Genomic DNA, 20,731 nt, shown 5'->3' on the forward strand with positions numbered 1-20,731 from the left:
AAAAAAAATCTAGTTTTGCAGTTATCCTCTCACCTAGAGGTGTTTCTTTTTAGAGTAATATGGCATTCATTTATGACTAGTATTGCAGAGTTGCATTTAATGTGCTTACCATATCTTGGCACTATATGATGTACTTTATTTGCATAATTTTTTTAAATTTTGATCCTCAGAATAGGTGATAACATCTCATTTTAGTGCTGATGCAACATAATTTTTAAGAAGTAAGTTGTTCTGCTCATCCAGGTGATTAGTGGTTAAGTACAGTTTCATATCTCTGTAGTTCAGAACTATACTTTTGGTACTGGAGAGTGTGTTGTGCTACATAGCATTTTACATTTGTAAAGATACTGGTACCTGTAGTATCATTTCAATTCTCATGTGCAAAGTATAACAAAAGTAGCGAATTTATTGAACTACTTCAACTTTTTGAAGGCCATTTACAGTTTCCATAAACACTTGCAATGTTTAAAAAACTTACTATACTAAAAGATGTTAGGGATTATTTTGTTCACCATATTAATGATACCAATTATTCTTTGTTCTAAGAATTTTGATGGTGATCTTTTGGGGTCAATAGCATGATTTTTGAAGCTTTCAGGGAAATCATCTAGTTTTGTCATGACAGTCCAACTCTGACTTTGCTTATGGTGGTTCTACAGATGAAGGTGACAGTAGTAGTAGTAGTGAAGAAGATAAAGAAGAATCCCATGAAACTGCTGTAGAAGTCCAACTCATGACTCAGGCTGACCAAGAGAATATTACTGTTCAGAGTGGTGGAGATAATCCCAATGAGGAACAGATTCAGGAGGAAAGTCTGGGAGCTGAAGATGAGTCTAAAGAAGTAGTGAAAGATAAAGAGCCAGTTGGTGAAACAAAGGATGAAGAAGAGGAGATACTAAATTATCCTGACACTACCATTGATTTGTCTCATCTTCAGTCTCAAAGGTAATTAAAAAATTCATACTGAGCATGAAGAATTAACCTAGCCAAGGATAATACCAGGATTGGCTGGGATACTTTTCCTTCTAGTTATCCTTTGGTCTTAATAGTTTCTTACCATTTGATTTAGAAAAGTAAATCTTCCGAAAGAAGTTTCTCTGGCTCAGGATAAGAAAATATAGTAAATATAAACTGGCCAGACTAGATCAGAGTAGAAACAAGCAAATGTTATGAATGCTAATGATAAAAGTTATTCTAGGAAAAAGCCAAGATATTTTCAGTTTTGGTGTCTGCTGATTACCAGGTTAAAAATATCATAGTTACAAAACTGTAATCATTGGAGTGGTTAAAAATCGCATAGGCATCAGACAGATAAGAATTAAGTTTTAGTCTATTGTCTGTTTCTTTGGGAAACTTATTCTACCACTTCATTTTTTTTCTCAGTTAAAATGAGGTAGTGACCCCTGCCTAGTGATAATTAAATGTGTATAAATTAGCTAGTAGTACCTTGTTCATGTTAAGTTTAGTGCCAGCTACTTAAGATTATGTCTATGTGTGCAAGTGCTTGTGTGTATACGCACACACACTCTTACTGATACCCGACCCTCCAGTAAGTTTTCAAAAATTATAAATCGCACAGGAGGAGTTTGACCATCTTTATCCCAAAGAGCACTGGATAGCTTTGAACCGGCTACTTTTGGGTTAACAATACAACTCTATCCCTAGGCTACTAGAGCAGTGTGTGTGTGTGTGTGTGTGTGTGTGTGCGCGCGCGCGCACGCGCACTTTGATACATGTTTATATAAGAAGTAAAAGAACAAATAAGTCTTCCTTGGAGGAGATGCAACAGGTGTATTTCTTGGAGGCATGGATGGTGAAAATTCATCTTATATATTGAGCATGTTATCAGGAAAGGTTAGTCCTTGTAAAAAGACATCTTACTGGAAGAAGTGGAGGGTCAGAAATCAAGAAGTGTCCCTCAAACCAAGATGAATTGACAGTTACTAAATGGGCTCGAGCATATCAGAGATGGTTAGGATGGCACAAGATAGGGCAAGGTTCAGATCTATTGTTCATAGGATTGACTCAAAGACACCTCACAACAGCAACATATATGAAAAGGAGTAATTTGATTTTACTTTTCTAATTTTTACCAAATAAGGAAATTTGTAGGATCGCCTATAATTAAGAGTATGATATGGGAATGTCTTGGGTCTTTATGACTGTCTTTTATATGACTAATGAAATCCAACTTGTTTTCATAGGTCACTCCAAAAATTGGCTTCAAAAGAAGATTCATCTAATTTGGTGAGTTATTAAAAATCATCATGTCCTTTTCAAGGAAGAGTAACTTTTGGTTTTCTAATATATTTGGGAGTTCTAGTGGCAAGGAGTTGCGCTGTAATCTAAAAGCAAGAGGTTCGAGTTCACCAGCTGCTGTGAAGGAGAAAGAGGAGCAGTCTCCTCCTAGTGATTTATAACCTCTGAAAAGCTGCTGGAGGGTCAGCTATGAGTCAGTATAACTCAGCAACAACACACAACACATAACAACAACAATTTTACTGAAAATTTTAACTAAAATGGAAAACTTTTACTTGAACAATGAATAGTAGTGATGTTGGTTGTTTTGTTTTTTTCTTTCAATTTTAATAGGGTGACAGTAAATTACAGAGCCGGAGACATCTGTCAGCCAAGGAAAGAAGGTAAACACATTTGAGTACCTAAAAATGAAAAAACATGTAATTTATTTACTTAGTGGCAGCCCACTGCAACCAATCCCGTGACTTTATTAAAATTATCAAGATTAAGGTTTTTTGTCATTGAACCCTGAAGGAACTCTCATGGTACAGTGTCTAAGAGTTAAGCTTCTAACTGAAAATTCAGTGGTTTGAATTCCCTACCTGCTTCTTGGAAGACAGATGAGCGATGTCCTCTAATAAAGTTTGGTAGCTCAGGTGACATAGCCTTTAGCAGGTTGCACTGCTAACCCAGGGACTTTGTATCTCCAGTGGTTCATGTCCACCAGCAGTTCCTCGGGAAAAGGATGAACAGGAAAAGCTCCTGCTGTTAGAATTCACCGCCTTGGAAATCTATTGGAGGTTCACTGTGAGTTAGAACCAGCCCACGCTTAGTAAATTTGAGGCAGGTGGGAGTTTCTTAAGTTTTGAGACCCTAATCTGTCATTTTGATCAGTGAGTTAGGTCTGGAAATGCAAATTAAATGTATATATAGTAATGATGTTAGTATTAAACAGACAAACTGGTTTTAGTCTAATATTGAAGAATGAATAGGATGCTTCCAATTAGGACGAAAAGACTTTTTTAAAATAGTAGGCCTCTAGAGGCAGGAAGACAGGGACCAAAGGAAAGGGACATCTGGTGTAACTCCTTTAGGACAGAAAAGACTCAAATTAATAAAGCCTTTCAAGAAGTGGCCATAGACTAGAATTGACAGTAAGACTTCTGTCTGAGAAGAATAATTATTAAATATTTAAAGAGAAATCTGAATGTGTGACACTATGATAGATACTGACCATACACAGAGGTAAAATAAAAGTCTTCAAGAAGCTTTAAAGTTCCATGTTTAGGAAGTGGCCAGAAACATGTCAGGCGTTTTGTCTGAAGGTGACACAGTAACTAAAGAATAAAGATTCTAGTGAATTGGTTTTTAAAATACTATAAAAAATACGATGAAGATTTATTCAGACTTTGATGAGTGAAGATGAGGAGAGACATTCCAAGAATTAGCATGCATACAATGAGGGTTGGAAGTAGTGTAAATAGTATTTTGGGAAATGAACAAACTAAAGTGAAAGGTGCTGAAAGTTCATGTTTATGAATTGGTTGATGATAAGATTGGAAAAGTAAATTTGGACAAAAATTGGAGAATTTTGATGATAAACTAAGGTCCCTGGACTTGTGTTTTGAAGAGAACCTTGGAAAATTTTGAATGGGAATATGAAAAAAAAGAAGAAGAAAGATGAATATAGAAGTGGATGTACAACAGTACTCCCTGGGTGTTGCAAACAATTAAACACTGGATTATGAAATGGAAGGTTGGCAGTTCGAACCCACTCAGGTGCCTCAGAAGAAGGACCTGGTAATCTGCTTCTAAAAGATCATGACTGGAAATCCTGTGGAATAGAGTGCTACTGCAACACATGTGGTTGTCATGAGGCTGAGTGACTTGATGACAACTGATTTTTGGTTTGCAGAACAGATTATAGGGATGGAGGAAATCAGGGTGGGAAGAACTTGGACTGGGTGAATGGCATTGAGGGTACAAAGAGATTACATATAAAAAGAAAAAATCAAGGAAGTGGTGAGATTTCTTTTCATCTCTATTTTTCATTCAGTTATTTATTCGTTCAGCAGATGTATTATTGAATGCCTATAATCTGAAAAACTACAAAAATACCTCAACCCACAGCCATAGAGTCAGTACCAACTCATAGTGATCCTTCATCAAGTTTCTGAGATGTCCTATGAAGGGTGCCCACACTGAAAGGAAACACTGTCTTTCTTCTGTGAAGCAGCTAGTTCTGGATTACAAGCACCAGAGATGACCCAGCCTTTTGGATAGCAGCACAGCACTCAATGAACTGTGGCAACAGAAACTCGGAATTCACACCGATTGTTATTAAAGTCAGAATCGACTCCTGGCTGACCCTCCAGTGAGTTCTCAGAGGCTGTAAATCTCATGTGAGAAGACTTCCATCTTTCGCCCTTGGAGCTGCTGATGCATGTGAACCACTAGAAAGGTGCTGCTTTGGGGTTAGCAGCACAGCACCCTACAGAATACACTACCAGGGTTCCTAATCACGTAAGACCTCATCAGTATAAAGAACACCAGCCCCACTCCTTAGCCATCAGAGTGTTTAGGGACTAAATGTAGCCAGAGAGTAAGGTAAACCAAGAGTGGCAGTGTACTTATCCGGGACCATAGAAAGAATGGCAAATCCATAAGAGCAGATTTCTTTTTAGCTTTTTCTAGTATAATGATGTAATAGTCATCAGGTTAAGGAGAAGATGTACTATAGTGTATATTTTACCTGTAATTTTTTTTTAAACTAAGAATTATAAATTCTAGAACTTATGTGTTTCTGTTTGTTTTCTTTTTTCTTTGTTTTGTTGGGGTTTTTTTTAGAGAAATGAAGAAGAAAAAACTTACCAATGATTTAGAAGAAACAGAGGGAAAAGACAAAGAAAAAGAAAGTGCTCCACACACTGAGACTCATCAGAATACAGGCAAAACTGCTCCAGTTGGGCAGCCAGTGAAGCGAGGACAAAAGGTAATATAATAGGATTTAATAAACTTTAGACTGAAGTGTTAAGTTGGTACAATACGGTTCACAGATGCAGCTGTGAGGTTCTTCCTTGGGTTTTTTTGGTGAGAAAAATTTCCATTTCTAATTAGCCAGATGGACTCAGTTTAGATTATCCCAGTTTTGTTTGCAACATCCAAAGCGTCTTAGTTAGGGGCAAGTCAAACATAAACCTTCTCTCCATCAGGCCTAGTCAGGATGTTGACCTTGGCCACATCAGTGTCACAGAGCTTTTTTACAGCTTGTTTGATTTGGTGCTTGTTGACTTGGACATCAACAATAAACACAAATATGGTGTTACCTTCTGTCTTCTTCATGGCTGACTCAGTGGTCAGGGGAAATTTGATATTGGCATAGTGGTCAAGCTAGTTTCTCCTGGGTGCGCTCTTCTAGGATTATTTGATCTTACATAAATATTTCAGGGGTTCCCCCCCCCCTTCTAGTACCCACTTATGTTCAAGCAAGGTGTTATTCAGCTTCCAAATGTATTCCTTTATCTTCTTGGTTTCTCACATCTTGATGAGGGTCACATAAAGAAAGTTTTGGTTTGTGTTAGTGATTTTTCCCCTCTACAAGCAGTGTCAGTGTCAGCTGGCTGGACTTTTTCCCAATTTTATAAAGAAGAACCCAAGAGCAGGGGGTCTACCTGATTAACCATATTGTTACAAATTTATTAGTGTTAGGATGAACATTCTTTAAGTGGTACAGCAGTCGTTTGTCTATTTGCTATACTGTATAATGGAGTTTTTGTGATGCTGGACACTGTGCCATAGTTGTGTCAAATACCGTAATGATTACCCATCTTGGACAATGTTTAGAGGAGCTTCCAAATTGATTCTGAATTGGAAGCAGGTGTGGCATCCACTTCCTAAAACAGATGCCTCTGGAAACCCTATAAATGGTAAAGAAATGCTGTTGCTAAGCACTGCTACGTGAGACTAGTGTTAAATTTTGGAGGAACATTCTTCTTCTTTATACATCACTTTTTGTCAATTTATTGTACTGAGGTTATCTGGGTTTGCTCTGATGCTGAACCTTGTGCAATTGGGGTATCAGATACCATAATGGTTTTCCAATGTGGACAGTTTGGTGGAGCTCGCGGTTGTAAAACAGGTTTGGAAGCAGGAATGTCATCCACTTCCTAAACCACATACATGCCTATGGAAATTACGAACTTGGAGAAACAATGATAGTTATAGAAAGGCATTAGGGTTTTTTGTTCATAGGGTGTCTATGAGTCATGCGTTACTTGATGGCAATCAACAACAACAATATCTTGTTATTAATTTCTGATTCTGTAGCAGCATTGTGGTCTGAGAAGACGCTTTGTATTATTTGTTTTTTTAACTGACTGATGCTTGCCTTGATCTACTCTGGAGAATGTTGCATGCACATTGGAGAAGAAGGTATACTGTGCTTTCTTGGGGTGCTTTAGCCTCTGTGTGTGTGTGTGTGTGTGTGTGTGTGTAAAATTGAGTTGGTTTATTGTGTGCTTTAATTCTTCAGCATCGTTGTTGAGTTTCTTTCTGGTAGTGTTATCTTTTCTTGAGTGGTGTGTTGAAGTCTCTCCACTACTATAGTGGTGTTGTTTATTTCTTTTTCAGTTCTGTTAGTGGTTGCTTTGTGTATTTTGCAGCTCTATCATTTGGTGAATAGATTATTTATTATGGTTATGTCTTCTTGTTCTGTTGACCCTTAAGCATATATAATGATCTTCCTTGTCCTTTATGATGGTTTTTGTGTTGAAATCTATTTTATCAGAGATTAAGATCGCTACTCCTACTTTTTTCTGGTTGCCATTTGCTTGGTATCTTTTTTCCCACTCTTTTATTTTTAGTATTTCTTTATTTTCACTTTTCAGGTGTGTCTCTTGGAGACAACATATTGATAGATTTTGGGTTTTTTATCCAATCTGCTACTCTTTTTCTTTTTAGTGGTGCATTTAAACCATTCATCAACAAATGAATAGATCGAGACGCTGTAATATATTCAGACAGTGGAGTATTATGCAGCACTGAAAGACAACTCATGAAATATTATACAAAAAGGGTGACCATGGAGGATATTATGCTGAGTGAAATATCTCGGTCACGAAAAAGACAAATACTGCATAATGCTACTGTTATAGAGTAGGACTAATATGGGGGGTGGAGGGAAACTAAGAAAAGAGGGGATAAATAATGTATACGGTATTGAAACAGATGAGGGAAAGAACTATATAAAAGAAATATATGATTAGATATTATTGGCATGACAAGAGTCCAGAAGAAGAGTTGCATAGTAGAGTGGTCCAGGGAGGTGGGCAGGGACTGTATAACAATGAAAGAACTTTTTTTCCAAAGAAAAAAGTGAACTGGGGGTTGGAGTTGGAGACAGAGAAGAAAATGTGCAACAATGAATGAATAGAAATGCAAGTTCTTTATAAACTTACAATAGAATCTCAGTGGTTTTTTAAATTTAATTTTATTAATTTTAATGAACATTTACAGAGATTTTGGATTTCCATTCATTCATTGTTGCATTTTTCTCCCTGCCCACCCCTCCTCCCCCCAGTTTGCTCTTCTCTTTGAAAAGTAAAAGAAAAATTCCTTTACTGGTATATAATTCCCCCCACCCCAAGTACACTCCACTATGCAACCTTCATTCTGGACTCTCGTGATAACCATAATACCCTATCATATATCGCTTTTCAACTGTTCTCTCCTTCATCTGTTTCATGTAGTATACATAATTTATCCAGTTTTTCTCAGTCTTACCCCAACCCTGATGTCAGTTCCATTCTACAACAGTGGGAGAATGCAGTATTTGTCTTTTTGTGACTGAGATATTTCACTCAGCATAATGTCCTCCAGGGTCACCCATTTTGAATAATATTGCATGAGTTCCTTGTTTTTCAATGTAGTGAAAACCTCAGTCAGTTTTAAAAAAAAGACAGGGAAGAAATTACCAAAATGAACTTCAGAAGAGACTCAGAAACTTGTACTAGAATAAAAAGAAGGCAAAACAAGTATAAGGAATGCTGAAGTAAGAGAACAGATTTCATAGACCAGCTCAAGAAGACAAATTATTATATATGAAATAGACAAACAGCTAGAGTTAGAAAACCAAAAGGGAAGAACCCACTTGACATTTCTCAAGCTGACAGACATGAAAAACTAATTCAAGCCTTGAGTTGGAATACTGAGATAGTCTGCAAGCAAAATGCTGAAGGGTTCAGGGAAGCATCAAAAGAAAATGGAGCTCTGGTGGTCTAGAGGCAAGAGGCTGTACTGCCATCTCGAAGGCGCGCCATTCAAATCCACCAGATGCTCCGCTGGAGCAGGGGCAGTCTCCTCCTTTGCCAGTCAGATCCAATTCGATGGTATACAACAAGGAAAAAAACCGAACCCTAAACAACAGGGAAAAAAAAAGGAAGATGGAAGGATCACACAGAGTCTCTGTACCAAAAATTTAACACTGAACCATTTCAGGAAGTAGTATTTGATCAAGAAACAGTGCTGAAGGAAGAAGTCCAAGCTCCCCTGAAGATGTTGGAAAAATAAGGCCCCAGGAATTAACAAATACCAATTGAGGTGTTTAGGAAACATGTAACCCTGGATGAGCTCACTAGCCTGTCAAGAAATATGGAAGACAGCTACCTGGCTGACTGGAGGAGATATTGATTCCTATTCCTAAAAAAGGTGATACAACAGAATATGGAAGTTATAGAACAGTATCATTAATATCACATGCAAGTAAAAGCTTGCTTAAGATTTTTTTAAAATGGCTGGGACAGTAAATACATTGGCATGGAAATGCCAGAAATTCCACCTGGATTCAGAAGACACTGTGTGGTACAAGGGATATTGCTGATGATGTCAGATGATGTTGGCTAACAGCTGAGAATATCAGAAGAAGGTTTATTTATGTTTTATTTCTTATGCAAAGTCATTTGACACTTTGAATCATAACAAATGATGGCTAACATTGAGAAGAATGGGAATCACAGAACACTACTTAATTATGCTCATGTGAGACCTCTTCATAGACCAGGAATGAGTTGTCCAACTAGTACAAAGAAACACTGCATGATTTAAAATCGGGGAAGGTATACATCAGGGTTGTAGCCTTTCTCCATACCTATTCACTCTTTGCTGAGCACATCATTTGAGAAGCTGTATTACTGTATGAAGAAGAATGTGGCATCAGGTTTGGAGGAAGACTCATCAAGAAATCTGCATTAGGCAAATGACACTATCTTGCTTGCAAAAAATGTGGCGTACTTGAACCCCTTGCTTTAGAAGATCAAAGACTTCAATATAGGTTACATCTATACATAGAGAAAACAAAAATTGTCAGCACAGAAGCAATAAGCAGCATCTGATAGATGCAGAAAATATTGCATTTTACTTGAATGCACAATCAACGCTCATAACAGTCAAGAAATCAAAAGGCATGTTTCATTGGGGATATTTTCTGTCAAAGACTTTTCCAGAGTTTTAAAGAGCAAATATGTTTAAGATTTCAGATGCACGTGAATCAAACTATGATCTTTTTAGTTGTTTCCTATTCATCTGGAACTTGGACAATCAATAAAGAATACTGAAGAAGAATCAATCCCTTTGAAGTATGGTGTTGGCAAAGAGTCCTACATGTCCAATAGACTGCCAAAAGAACAAACAAATCTGCCTTGAAGAAAGTATAATCAGATTACTTCTTAGAAGCAAGGATGGTAAAACTTTGTCTCACTTTGGTCAAATTTGCAGGGGAACCAATCGCTGTAGAGACATCATGCTGAGAAAGGCGGAGAGTCATTGAAAGAGGAAAAAGATCTTCAACAGATGGATTGACACAGTGGCTAGTACAGTGAGTTTGAGCATGACAGAGATTGTAGGACAGCACAGGGTAAGGCAGGGCTCAGTGTGTTGTCACAGGGTTACTGTGAATTGTAGTTAACAATACCTGACAACAACTCATTATTTGATGTTTCTGTTTCCTTCTTTTATCATTGTTTGACTTTAAAAAAAAATCTTTTTTTTACAAAAGTGGCATTTCTAGAATTATTGTCCCTGTTATTGTTGCTTTCTTTTATCTTAGTTGTAGAGTGTCTGAAGTGCTGTCCACCTTCTACACTGTCTTAACTGGACAATTCATCTTTCAGCAGTCATATTGTATGCAACTAATGGGTTTTGGTTTTTCTCTGTACATCCTGTGTCTTTACTTTTTCCATTGTTATTTCTTTTCTTGTACCAGTTTAGACATTAATACAGTGCTGCCTGGACTTTATAGTGGCAGTAATGTGCAAATTTGCTGTGTCTTAAGATTCTTTACTTGTTGGTAGGTACCCTTTATTATTTTTAATGTTGTTAGGTGCCGTTAAGTCAAATACAACTCATAGCAACCCTATGAACTGAACTTTATCCTGTCCTGTGCCATCTTCATCCCTTTCTGACATGCTTGAGCCCATTACTACGGTCTTCGGGTTTTTTTTTTTTGCTAACCCTTTATGTTTCCAAACATGTTGTTCCTCTCCAAGGAGTAGCCTGTCCTAGCAAATGTGTATGGTATATGAGACAAAGTGTTGTCATTTTTGCCTCCAAGGAGCATTCTGGCTGCACCTTCTCCAAGACATATCTGTTTGATGATCCATGGGATATTCAATACTCTCCTCCAATAACACAGCTCAAAGGCATCAGTTCTTCTTTTATCATTTTTGTTCATTTCCAGCCCTCAGCAGCATAGTAAGTAACTGAAAAGACCATGGCCTGAATTAGGTGCACCTTATTCTTTAAACTGACACCATTGCTCCTCAGTAATACAACAGATTTGGCTAATGCAGTATGTCTCCTCATCTCCTAATTGCTGGTACCAAGAGTTAATTATGGATCCAGGTAAGATGAAATAGTTGACAACGTCGGTCTTTTTTCCATCTGTCAGTGATGTTGCTTTTTGATCTAATGGTGAGAATTTTTGTCTTCTTCACATTGAGATGCAATTCGTATTAAAGGCAATAGCCTTTAATCTTCTGTAGCAAATATTTCAAAGCTTTTTCACATCCAGCAAACAAGGTTGTGTCATCTGCATAAGGCTGGTTTTGATGAGTTTTCCTCTGATTCTTATGTCACATTCTTCTTCCTAGAGTCAAGCTTCTTGACTGATTTGCTCAGAGTATTTATTGAATAGGTGCAGAGAGAAGATACAACCCCGACACAGACCGTTCCTCGTTTAAATCATGTGGTGTTTTCATTCTGTTCAGACAACAGCTTCTTGGTCTAGGTATAAGTTTCATATGAGCATTATTAAGTATTTTGTAATTTCCATTCTTTTCAGTGGTAACCATAACTTGTTATGATCTAAACACCCAAATGTCTTTGCATAGTCAATAATACATAGATAGACATTCTTCTGGTTTCTCCACTTTCAGCCAGGATCCATCTTACATCAGCAATGAGAGGTGCCACGGCCTCTTCTAAACCCAGCTTGAACTTTTGGCAGTTCTCTCTCAAATTTATTGTTCTAGCTGGTTTTGGATGATCTTTAGCACTATTTTGCCCAAGTAATATTAACGATACTATTCTATATCACCTTTCTTGGGAATGTGAACAAACATAGGTCTCTTCCAGTCATTCAGGCAAGTAGCTGTCCTCCAAATTTCTTATCATAAACTGGTGAGCACATCCAGGGCTGCATCTGTTAGGTGAAATATGTTGGAAGCACTGAAACAATTTTTGTAATAGTAATTTTTGCAGGATGTTTTTTCTTTATCTACTGCTGACTTTCTTTTCTCCTTTAACCTGTTAAACCTCACTTAAGTTTGATAACATTTGCTTATAAAATGAGGCTTAATGTTTTGGGGTTTTTAGGGTAGACTTTCCAAGTTACAATTCATTGTATATCATTAGTGATCACAAAGTTTTCATGTTACATTTTTCAAGAACATTTGTTCTTTTCTCTTTTTATATTTCTTGGTAATACTCATTTGTTTTCTTCTAAGTAGTTTTCTCTCTTCCCCCCCCCCCAGGTTTAATTTACTTGTAGTAAAATGCACAGATCTTTGTGTTTTAGATCAGTGATTTTGCACACACACTCCTATCTGTGAACTAACACCTAGAACAAGATAATGGAATGCTTCAAGCACCCTGGAAGGCTAATTTTCGAAAGGCTGACCCTAATTCCCAAATAATATACCCACCAAAAATAATCCTATATCTGATGTATTTCATTCAGTATTGTGTCTGAGTTATTCATGTTACAGGTAACAGTGGTTCGTTTGCATTGTATTGTATTTTTACTCCACCTTCCTTTTATTTTACAATTAATGGACATTTTTATGCATGCCTTTGAGGCCTACAGGTATGCATTTCTCCTCAGAACTGCTGAATCATTCATGGCAAACATGTTACATACTTTTTCATAGCTATTGCAACTGCCAGATGTTTTCCAAAGTATTTGTATGGATTTACCATAAAACAATATTTGAGATCTTCAGTTGTTCTGCATTCACACCTACACATAGTAGTATTATAGTTCCTTTTACATTTTGTTTTTTAAAAGCCAGATAAGTATGCATATATAGTACTTCATTTTACCTTTGCATTGCCCCAATAGTGAAAAATGCTGTTGAGCACTTTCCATATGCTGCAATATTTTATCCTTCCTTCTCTGTGCATCTTTTCTTTACTATAGATAGTAAAGTCCTTGAGAAAGAAAGACTACGATTTGTTGGCTTCTTTAGTAATACTGATATTTATAATAATGGTACCTTACCTTACTCCTTATGCATTTTTGACAATTATTTAAAATCTCTTTTCCTTGCATATTTGTTGACATACTTTACTCGTTTTGGTTTTTCTTGAAGAGTAAAATGAAAAAAATGAAGGAAAAATATAAAGACCAGGATGAAGAAGACCGTGAACTTATCATGAAATTGCTGGGTGTAAGTAATATTTAAAACATTTTCTTGTTTGGATTTTCAGTAGGCCTATTGCCCAACATATGCTATGTATTCAGTAATACTTTTTAAGTATTAACAATATTCATTTTCTATATATGAATTAAAGTCTGCAGGTTCAAACAAAGATGAAAAAGGGAAGAAGGGAAAGAAAGGAAAAACAAAAGATGAACCTGTAAAGAAGCAGCCCCAGAAACCCAGAGGTGGGCCAAGGAGTACCGAATTCATTAAGAAAGAAACGCCCTCTGTGGAGGTTCTAACTCCCGAGCTAAAAGACTTGACGGTTGATGACCTACATGATGACAAGGTAAGACTGCCCCATGTGTGTGAAATGAATTGGTAACCCTTTCATTGTTGGAAAATCACTTGAGAACTACAGCCTTTAACAAAACTAAAGTAGTAGTGCCTGTGCATAAAAATTATACTGTTGATAGCTGACAAAAGTTTTATCATAAACTTTTAGAAGATACAATTGCATCTTGAACAGTTGGAGTAACAATCTCTTATACCCTGAGAATCCTGCATATGAGTCAGAAGGTTTCAGTTGTAAAAGGAATGGATGCAATTTGGGGATGGCCAAGTCTCACTTCTGTCTGCTTCATAAAGGGGATGTTCCCAATCAATAATATCCATAGCATATAAAAAAAATATATATAATATCCATAGCAGCAAACAGAGAGCTGCTGGGTAACACACACCACTCCTGTGCTCCTGCACTTATTTCCACCAATCAGTCGATTCAGTATTCATTGTGGACTCACAGACTTTACTCACAGGTGTGATACCAAGAGTGGGGTTTATTAGGGAAATAGGTTAGGGAGTGGGAGAGACAAAGAATATCCCATAAGTCCACGTGTAGTCTAGCAGCCCCAAACCAGATTAACAATAGACAATTCCTTAATTAGTAAAAGTCCTAGTTTCAGTTTAGCAGCACTCATTCAGGTAGCCTCTGGTTTCATCAAAAACCCAGCAAGGTTTGCCTGAGAGCAGTTATAAATTAGCTTCTCCTTCAAGCATCTGGCAAACAAAACCTTTATCTGTGACCAGCACAGATGCAAGAAATCTAAGATTACACCTTGCCAGAGTCTCTCCAGAGCAATGCCACAGTTTCTCTACTACCATCACCAGGGTCTCATCATATTGTACTGGTTGCTCCCGTTTCCTTCAAGTCTTGCTGCCCTGTGTGGGAAACTCTCTCTCTTATCCTATTTCTACAGCTGTTAATGATTTGCAGGACCATGTGTCTAGAGTTAAGATAGCTGGAAATCAGAGTGGGCTAAGATAATGCTTAGAAAAGCCAACTTTTAAGCTACCACCATACCTGTGCTTTATAGTCTTTAGTAATACTCTTTATGTTGTTGTTGTTATTGTTATGTGCCACCAAGTCAGCTACAACTCATAGCAAGCCTATGAACAATAGCTTTGAACCCTGCCCTATCTTGAGCCCATCTCACTGACTCTGACACACACCTACCTCCATTGCCACATTTATGGTACCAATCCATCTAATCCAGTGTCTGCATCCACACCAACAGATTCTCTTGAATGACACTGGTTTCTAAGAAATTTAAAACACACACACAGATTAATCTTCTTAAGGGACTTGGAACTCTGAAGAATATAATCTTTGGGTCCCTGACCTGGGAACTTGTGTGAAATCTTGTTACACTACTATTTTTATTCTTTTGACCTAAGTTATAGAGTTTACACTACAACTGACTTTTGTTTTTTTGCACAGGAAGAGCAAGATATGGATCAACTGGGAAATGAGGTAAGATTTTTCAATTTAAGTTTCACCTGCAACATTTCTCATTGCATCCAGTTCCCAGAATATTTGACACATATCTTCTAATGAAATTTAACTTGAAAGGCTAAGACTTCAGTCAAGTTCTGCAGCCAACCTTTCTAACTTTGAATCTTAGCTTCATTGTGTATACGTGTAACACAGATTTTTTTCCTTTTGCCTGTTTCCTCATGTAAAGAATGGAGATGATCAGACATACCTTGGGCATGTTGTTAGGAGGGGCCAGTCCTTGGCAAAGGACATCAGGCTTGAAAAGGTGGAGAGTTAGTGAAAGTGAGGAAGACCCTCAAAGCGATGAGTTCATACAGTGGCAGTAATTATAGGCTCAAGTATGTCAGAGGTAATGAGGTGGCACAGGATCAAGCAAGGTGCATAGGGTTGCTCTGAGTCGTAGTTGACCCAACCACACATAACCACCAACTAGGAGAACATTCTTTTTTTTTCTTAAAGTATTCTTTATTAAGAGCATTAAAAGTTATAGAAACAACTGAGAGCATTTTTTCAAGAACTAATAAACGGAAAAGCACTGAGAGCAATTTCAGGCCCATGGTAGTAAATATGCAGTTATTATGCTTCCTGGTTTAATAAACATTTTGGTCTAAATCTACTCTTAAGTGATTAGACAGTTATGGTCTTTATTTTTCTTTGAAATGTGAATGGAAGTTTACAAAGTAAATTGGTGTTACATTCAGCTTCCATAAATACAGATTTTTACATCAATTACAGTCATCACATGGTAATAGCATTCTTCTCATTACCTCTGTATGGTTCTTGTTTCCATTCTTCTATACTCTCTCTCCCTGAATTCTGAATTTTATACCTGGGCAGATGCTAGCTCTTAATCTTGTGATTGAGTATTGAGTACTTCCCTGCTGTTGTTATTCATCTTCCAGATCTATTGTTTAAAGTTATACCACAGACTGAGTTCAGTTCCTGGCTCAAAGGGTATCGAAGAGCCATAGTTTCAGTAAGTCTGGCCATTTTTATGTTTTTGTGTTTCATCTCCCGCTATATGCGTAATCCTCTGTTGTGTTCTCTTTCAAAGCAGTCAGCATTGGTAGTTCAAAGACATCCATCTAGTTCTTCTGGACTCAGAGTTGTGGAAGTTGAGGTTCATGATGATGAGGTCCATCAGTGTTAGGGACTGTTTCCATGAAATTTTTCTTCATTCTTCTCTGCTGCAGAGGAAAGACCATTAATTTCATCTTAGATGGCCCCTGCTGGCTTTCAAGACCTCAGTTGGTATTCACTGATGTAGGGTGTAGAACATTGTCTTTTAGTCCAGACTATGATCCTCAAGACCTAGGGCCAGCAACTCATTATCTCATGGTGTTTGATTATGGTAAAAATATATACCTAACTTTATCTCATTGGTTCTATTATATATAAAGATTTGCAGCTCATGCAAATATGGATGTAGAAATAAGATCAAAGTTTTTCTTCTTCCCACTCATCCACTTGTAATGTTTGCTATTACTGATAAAGCCCAGTTGTGTTTTAATGGCCTGTAATAGTCTATAACTTGTTTACTTCCCTTTGTCTTTTATTTAGTGATATTATGCTAATCCACAGTCAAACGCCTTTGCATAATCAATGAAATACATTCCTCTGGTACGCCTGCTTTCAGCCAAATCCATCTAACATTAGCTACAATATCCCTAGTACCACAACCCCTTCTAAATCCAGCCTGCACTTCTGGCAGTTCTCTGTTGATGTGCTGTTGCAGTCATTTTTGGATCTTCAGCAGAATCTTGCTTGCATGTGAGATCAATGATATTGTTCTATAATTTCCACACTGTTGGATCTCCTTTCTTTGGAATGGGAACAAATAAGAGATCTCTTCCAGTCAGTTGATCAAGTGGTTGTCCTCCAGATTTCTTGACACAACTTGTTGAGCACATCAAGGGCAGCATCTATTAGTTGAAATACATCAATTAGTATACCATCAATTCCTGGGGCCTTAATTTTTTACAATTCCTTCAAAGCAGCATGAACTTCTTCACCATAAGCTCTTGCTCATATGTTGTTTCATGAAATTCTTCTGTGTCTGCCAATTCCTTTCAGTACAATGACTTTATATACTCTTTCCATCTTCTTTTAATACTTTCTGGATCATTTAATATTATGCCTAGAGCATCCTTAAGTAAAATAACTCAAGGTTTGAATTTGTTCTTCAGTTCTACCTATATGCAGAACAGATTATCCAGGAGGCTGGGCTGTATGAGGAGAAGTGTGGCATCAGGGTTGGAATAAGATTCATCAACAATCTGCGTTATGCAGATGATACAAGCCTGCTTGCTGAAACCAAAGAAGACCCAAAGCGCTTGCTGCAGAAGGTCAAGGGCTGCAGCCTTCAATATGGATTGAGGCTCAATATCAAGAAAACAAAGATTCTCACCACTGGACCAACTGGCCACATCAGGATGGATGGTGAAGGGATTGAGATTGTTAATGACTTTAGTTTACTTGGCTCTTACAGTTAACATTCTTGGCACCAGCAGCCAGGAAATTAAAAGATGCATTGCAGTGGGAAAGTCTGCTGTTAGCCACCTCTCCAGAGTACTGAAGAACAGTGGTCACTCTGAAGACTAAGGTGCATCTGATACAGGCCATGGCCTTTGCAGTCGTCCAGAGAGCTGGACAATGACTGGGGAGGGTAGGAGGAGAATGGATGCCGTTGAGCTGTGGTGTCAAGAGTATTGAATCTACCATGGACTGCTAAGAAAATGAACAGGTTCATCCTAGAGAGGGTTAAACCAGGCTGCCCCTTGGAGGCAAGGATTCTGAAGCTTTTGTCTGACATAATTTGGTTATGTTGCAAAGAGGGATCAGTCCTTGGAAAAAGACATCATGCTTGGGAAGGTGGAGGGACAGCTCAGGAGAGGAAGATCCTCTGTGAGGTGTACTGATTCAGTGACTAGTGTAATCAGGGTGGGTATTTCAGACAGTGAGGTTGGCACATGATAGAGCAGGGTTTAGGGTTGTTGTACATAGGGTCACTGTGAGTCGCAGGTGATTCAACAGCACATTCCACCACAACCACCTATGCTAATAGCCTCTTTCCTCTCACTCAACTTCATGTGTCCATTATTTAATTACTGGGTTTTTTTTCCTCTCCCCTGCTTTGTAGTCATCAAAGAATATTTCTTTTGTATATAAACTTTTCCTTTATATTACTGGACTTGTACAGTACTTGTCCTTTTGCACTTAACATTTCACTCACCATGATTTCCTCCAGGCTCATGCAAATTATAGTGTTTTGCAAAGTCTTCATTATTCTTTAATGTTGCATGGTATGCCTTTGTGTGTTATTTCCACCTCTTTGCAATTTTATGTATGTTACAGTAAACATGGTTGTGCATGTATCTGTTCTTATCAAACATGGGCAATCTTGGAGGCAGCCCACCAACCAGAAGCACGTTATACTTCTAGGTTTCACCCTAAGATTAGCAAGAGAAAAAAACTGCTGTAGCTTAAGGTTTTTCAATTTTAACGGTATTGATATTCTGAGGACAGAAAATTCTCTGTTGTGGAGATTATTCAATACATTGTAGAATCTTTTGCCTCTACCAATGTGTAGAATTATTTTAAGTCCCAGGTTTGTTTTAAAAAAATTTTTCATTTTTATTATTTGTGTGTGTACCGTCAAATCAGATCTGACTGGTACAGATTATCCCTCCTTCCCCAGCAGAGCATCTGAAGTCCAGTTTTGACAACGAAAAATGTTTCCATACTTTCCCAAGTATCTCAGAAGGAAAAATCCCCCTTTGTTGAGAACCACTGGTGTAGCCAAAATATCAGTCCTATTTCCATCCAAGTGACTTAAATTTACTTACGTTCATTATTGTGAACTTCGGTCTAATGGCTTTCTACACCTCACATAGGATTTTAAATATCATTGTTTTTATTAGTTGTATTATGCAAAAATTATAAATAGAAAAATATATTTAAACATCTTTAATATTCAATTCTTTGGAAATACAGTGCTAAACTGTTCTTACACTGTATGTCCATCAGAAGAGGATAAATACATGTTGACTGTTAAGAGGTTTCCATTATGTGAATTGGTATTCACGGTTTTTATTTTCTTTTAGGAAAATCTATTTGATTCTTTGACAGGGCAGCCACATCCTGAAGATATTCTCCTGTTTGCTATTCCAATATGTGCCCCTTACACTACCATGGCAAACTATAAGTAAGTCACTTATAACTGACATCAGTAATGACTTACGAATTGTTTTATAACATCTTATTAACACATGTTGTTCATTTTTAAAGATATAAAGTGAAACTTACTCCTGGTGTTCAGAAAAAAGGAAAAGGTAAATTTCTTTTGTATTATGATTCTGATTTTAAACAGTTGAGTGGATGAGGAGAAATAGATTTCATATTTGTATTTGCAGCTGCAAAAACAGCCTTGAATAGTTTCATGCATTCCAAAGAAGCAACAGCAAGAGAAAAAGATTTATTCCGCAGTGTAAAGGTAAAGTTTCCTAATCCTAGCTCTTCCTTCATGTAGTAGTAAATGCATGCTGAGCATTATGTAAATGGTTTCTTATGACAGAGTATATGTAATTATAAAAGTAACATGTTATTTGTTAAAGAAAACTATACATGACTATATACAATGTAAAGATAGGATAACCAGTATTTTTCTTTTTTTAGGACACAGATTTATCAAGAAATATTCCTGGCAAAGTGAAAGTATCTGCACCCAATCTTCTGAATGTAAAAAAGAAATAGCAGAAATGAAATAATAAAATATTTTGAGAAGAACTAATTTTATAGCCATTTGGAAGTTAAAAGATGAAAATGCCATGTATATAACAAGACTTCTGAATTTAAATGAACTAAAGAATGCCATGGTCTACTCGCCAAAAGAACTTAATTGTTTTTCCAGTTTTATATAGAGGAAATGCTTATCTGCGGTTGGCTTTCTGAAAGTACTTGTGGACAGATAAATACCGTAATTGTATACAAAGTACTTATTCTACATTTACTTGAAATTTGGGACATTAATACTAAGTTCATTTCATGTAAAGAAATGAGTGAAGTCAGTCAGTTGCTTCACTTGATACTCTGTATATAAAGTTAATATATTCTGCAGAGGATAAAGTACATTTGTTTGGTTTTGGGTTTTTGGAGGTGGTAAAAAAAGAGGCAGCTAAACATTTTACAATTAGTCATGAAAACCCTGAGTATTGAAGGAGTAGACTTCCTTCATCTATATTTGTCAAACTATATTAAACCATGCTCTTAAGTACAAAAACAAAAAAGAAATAACACATAAAAGCAATCTGTTAATCATTTCCATTCACTTATATATCTTCATTTTTTCCAGTTTCATTGTGTGTTGTACCATTTTCATCTCCTATATATTATCAATGAACATAATACAGGGTTAGCTTAGTATGTGATATCAGACTCACACTTTATGCTTCTGGCCCAGTGTTCTGTCTTCTAACTAAACTCATAGAGAAGAGTCTCATTCTTTTCTGAGTTACAATACTTTTAACTGATTGAGTCACAGCTCTTGTTGGTCACACCGTAACTTCTTTTATCAGCTTGGTTTATTGGGAATATTTTTTCAGTTTAACTTCAGTACCTTCATAATAGTAAGAGTATTTGTTTCTACGGGTATATGTCCTAAAGTTACCAAAAAAGGAAAAATATTCTTTGTAATAAAAAGCCCCACCTTTAAATTTCTTTTGCTTTAATAGAGGAGGATAGTTGC

The 20,731-nt window shown here is 37.0% G+C and overlaps 1 protein-coding gene across 1 annotated transcript in view; it reads left to right on the forward strand.

Annotated features, from left to right (window-relative positions):
- The window catches only part of NEMF (nuclear export mediator factor), a 59,353-nt gene extending 39,613 nt beyond the window's left edge, over positions 1-19,740 (forward strand). Inside the window, exons 23-33 of the mRNA XM_006899206.1 lie at positions 660-945; positions 2,205-2,247; positions 2,593-2,642; positions 5,086-5,230; positions 13,101-13,178; positions 13,303-13,500; positions 14,932-14,964; positions 19,092-19,192; positions 19,276-19,319; positions 19,401-19,480; positions 19,663-19,740. Of these exons, the coding sequence (XP_006899268.1) occupies positions 660-945; positions 2,205-2,247; positions 2,593-2,642; positions 5,086-5,230; positions 13,101-13,178; positions 13,303-13,500; positions 14,932-14,964; positions 19,092-19,192; positions 19,276-19,319; positions 19,401-19,480; positions 19,663-19,740 (1,136 nt within the window). The remainder of the gene's footprint in view (positions 1-659; positions 946-2,204; positions 2,248-2,592; positions 2,643-5,085; positions 5,231-13,100; positions 13,179-13,302; positions 13,501-14,931; positions 14,965-19,091; positions 19,193-19,275; positions 19,320-19,400; positions 19,481-19,662) is intronic.
- The last annotated feature ends 991 nt before the right edge of the window (positions 19,741-20,731 follow it).

Source organism: Elephantulus edwardii, unplaced genomic scaffold, assembly GCF_000299155.1.
Source record: "Elephantulus edwardii isolate Elephantulus edwardi_28Jun2011 unplaced genomic scaffold, EleEdw1.0 scaffold00247, whole genome shotgun sequence".
In the NCBI taxonomy this organism is placed as follows: domain Eukaryota; kingdom Metazoa; phylum Chordata; class Mammalia; order Macroscelidea; family Macroscelididae; genus Elephantulus; species Elephantulus edwardii.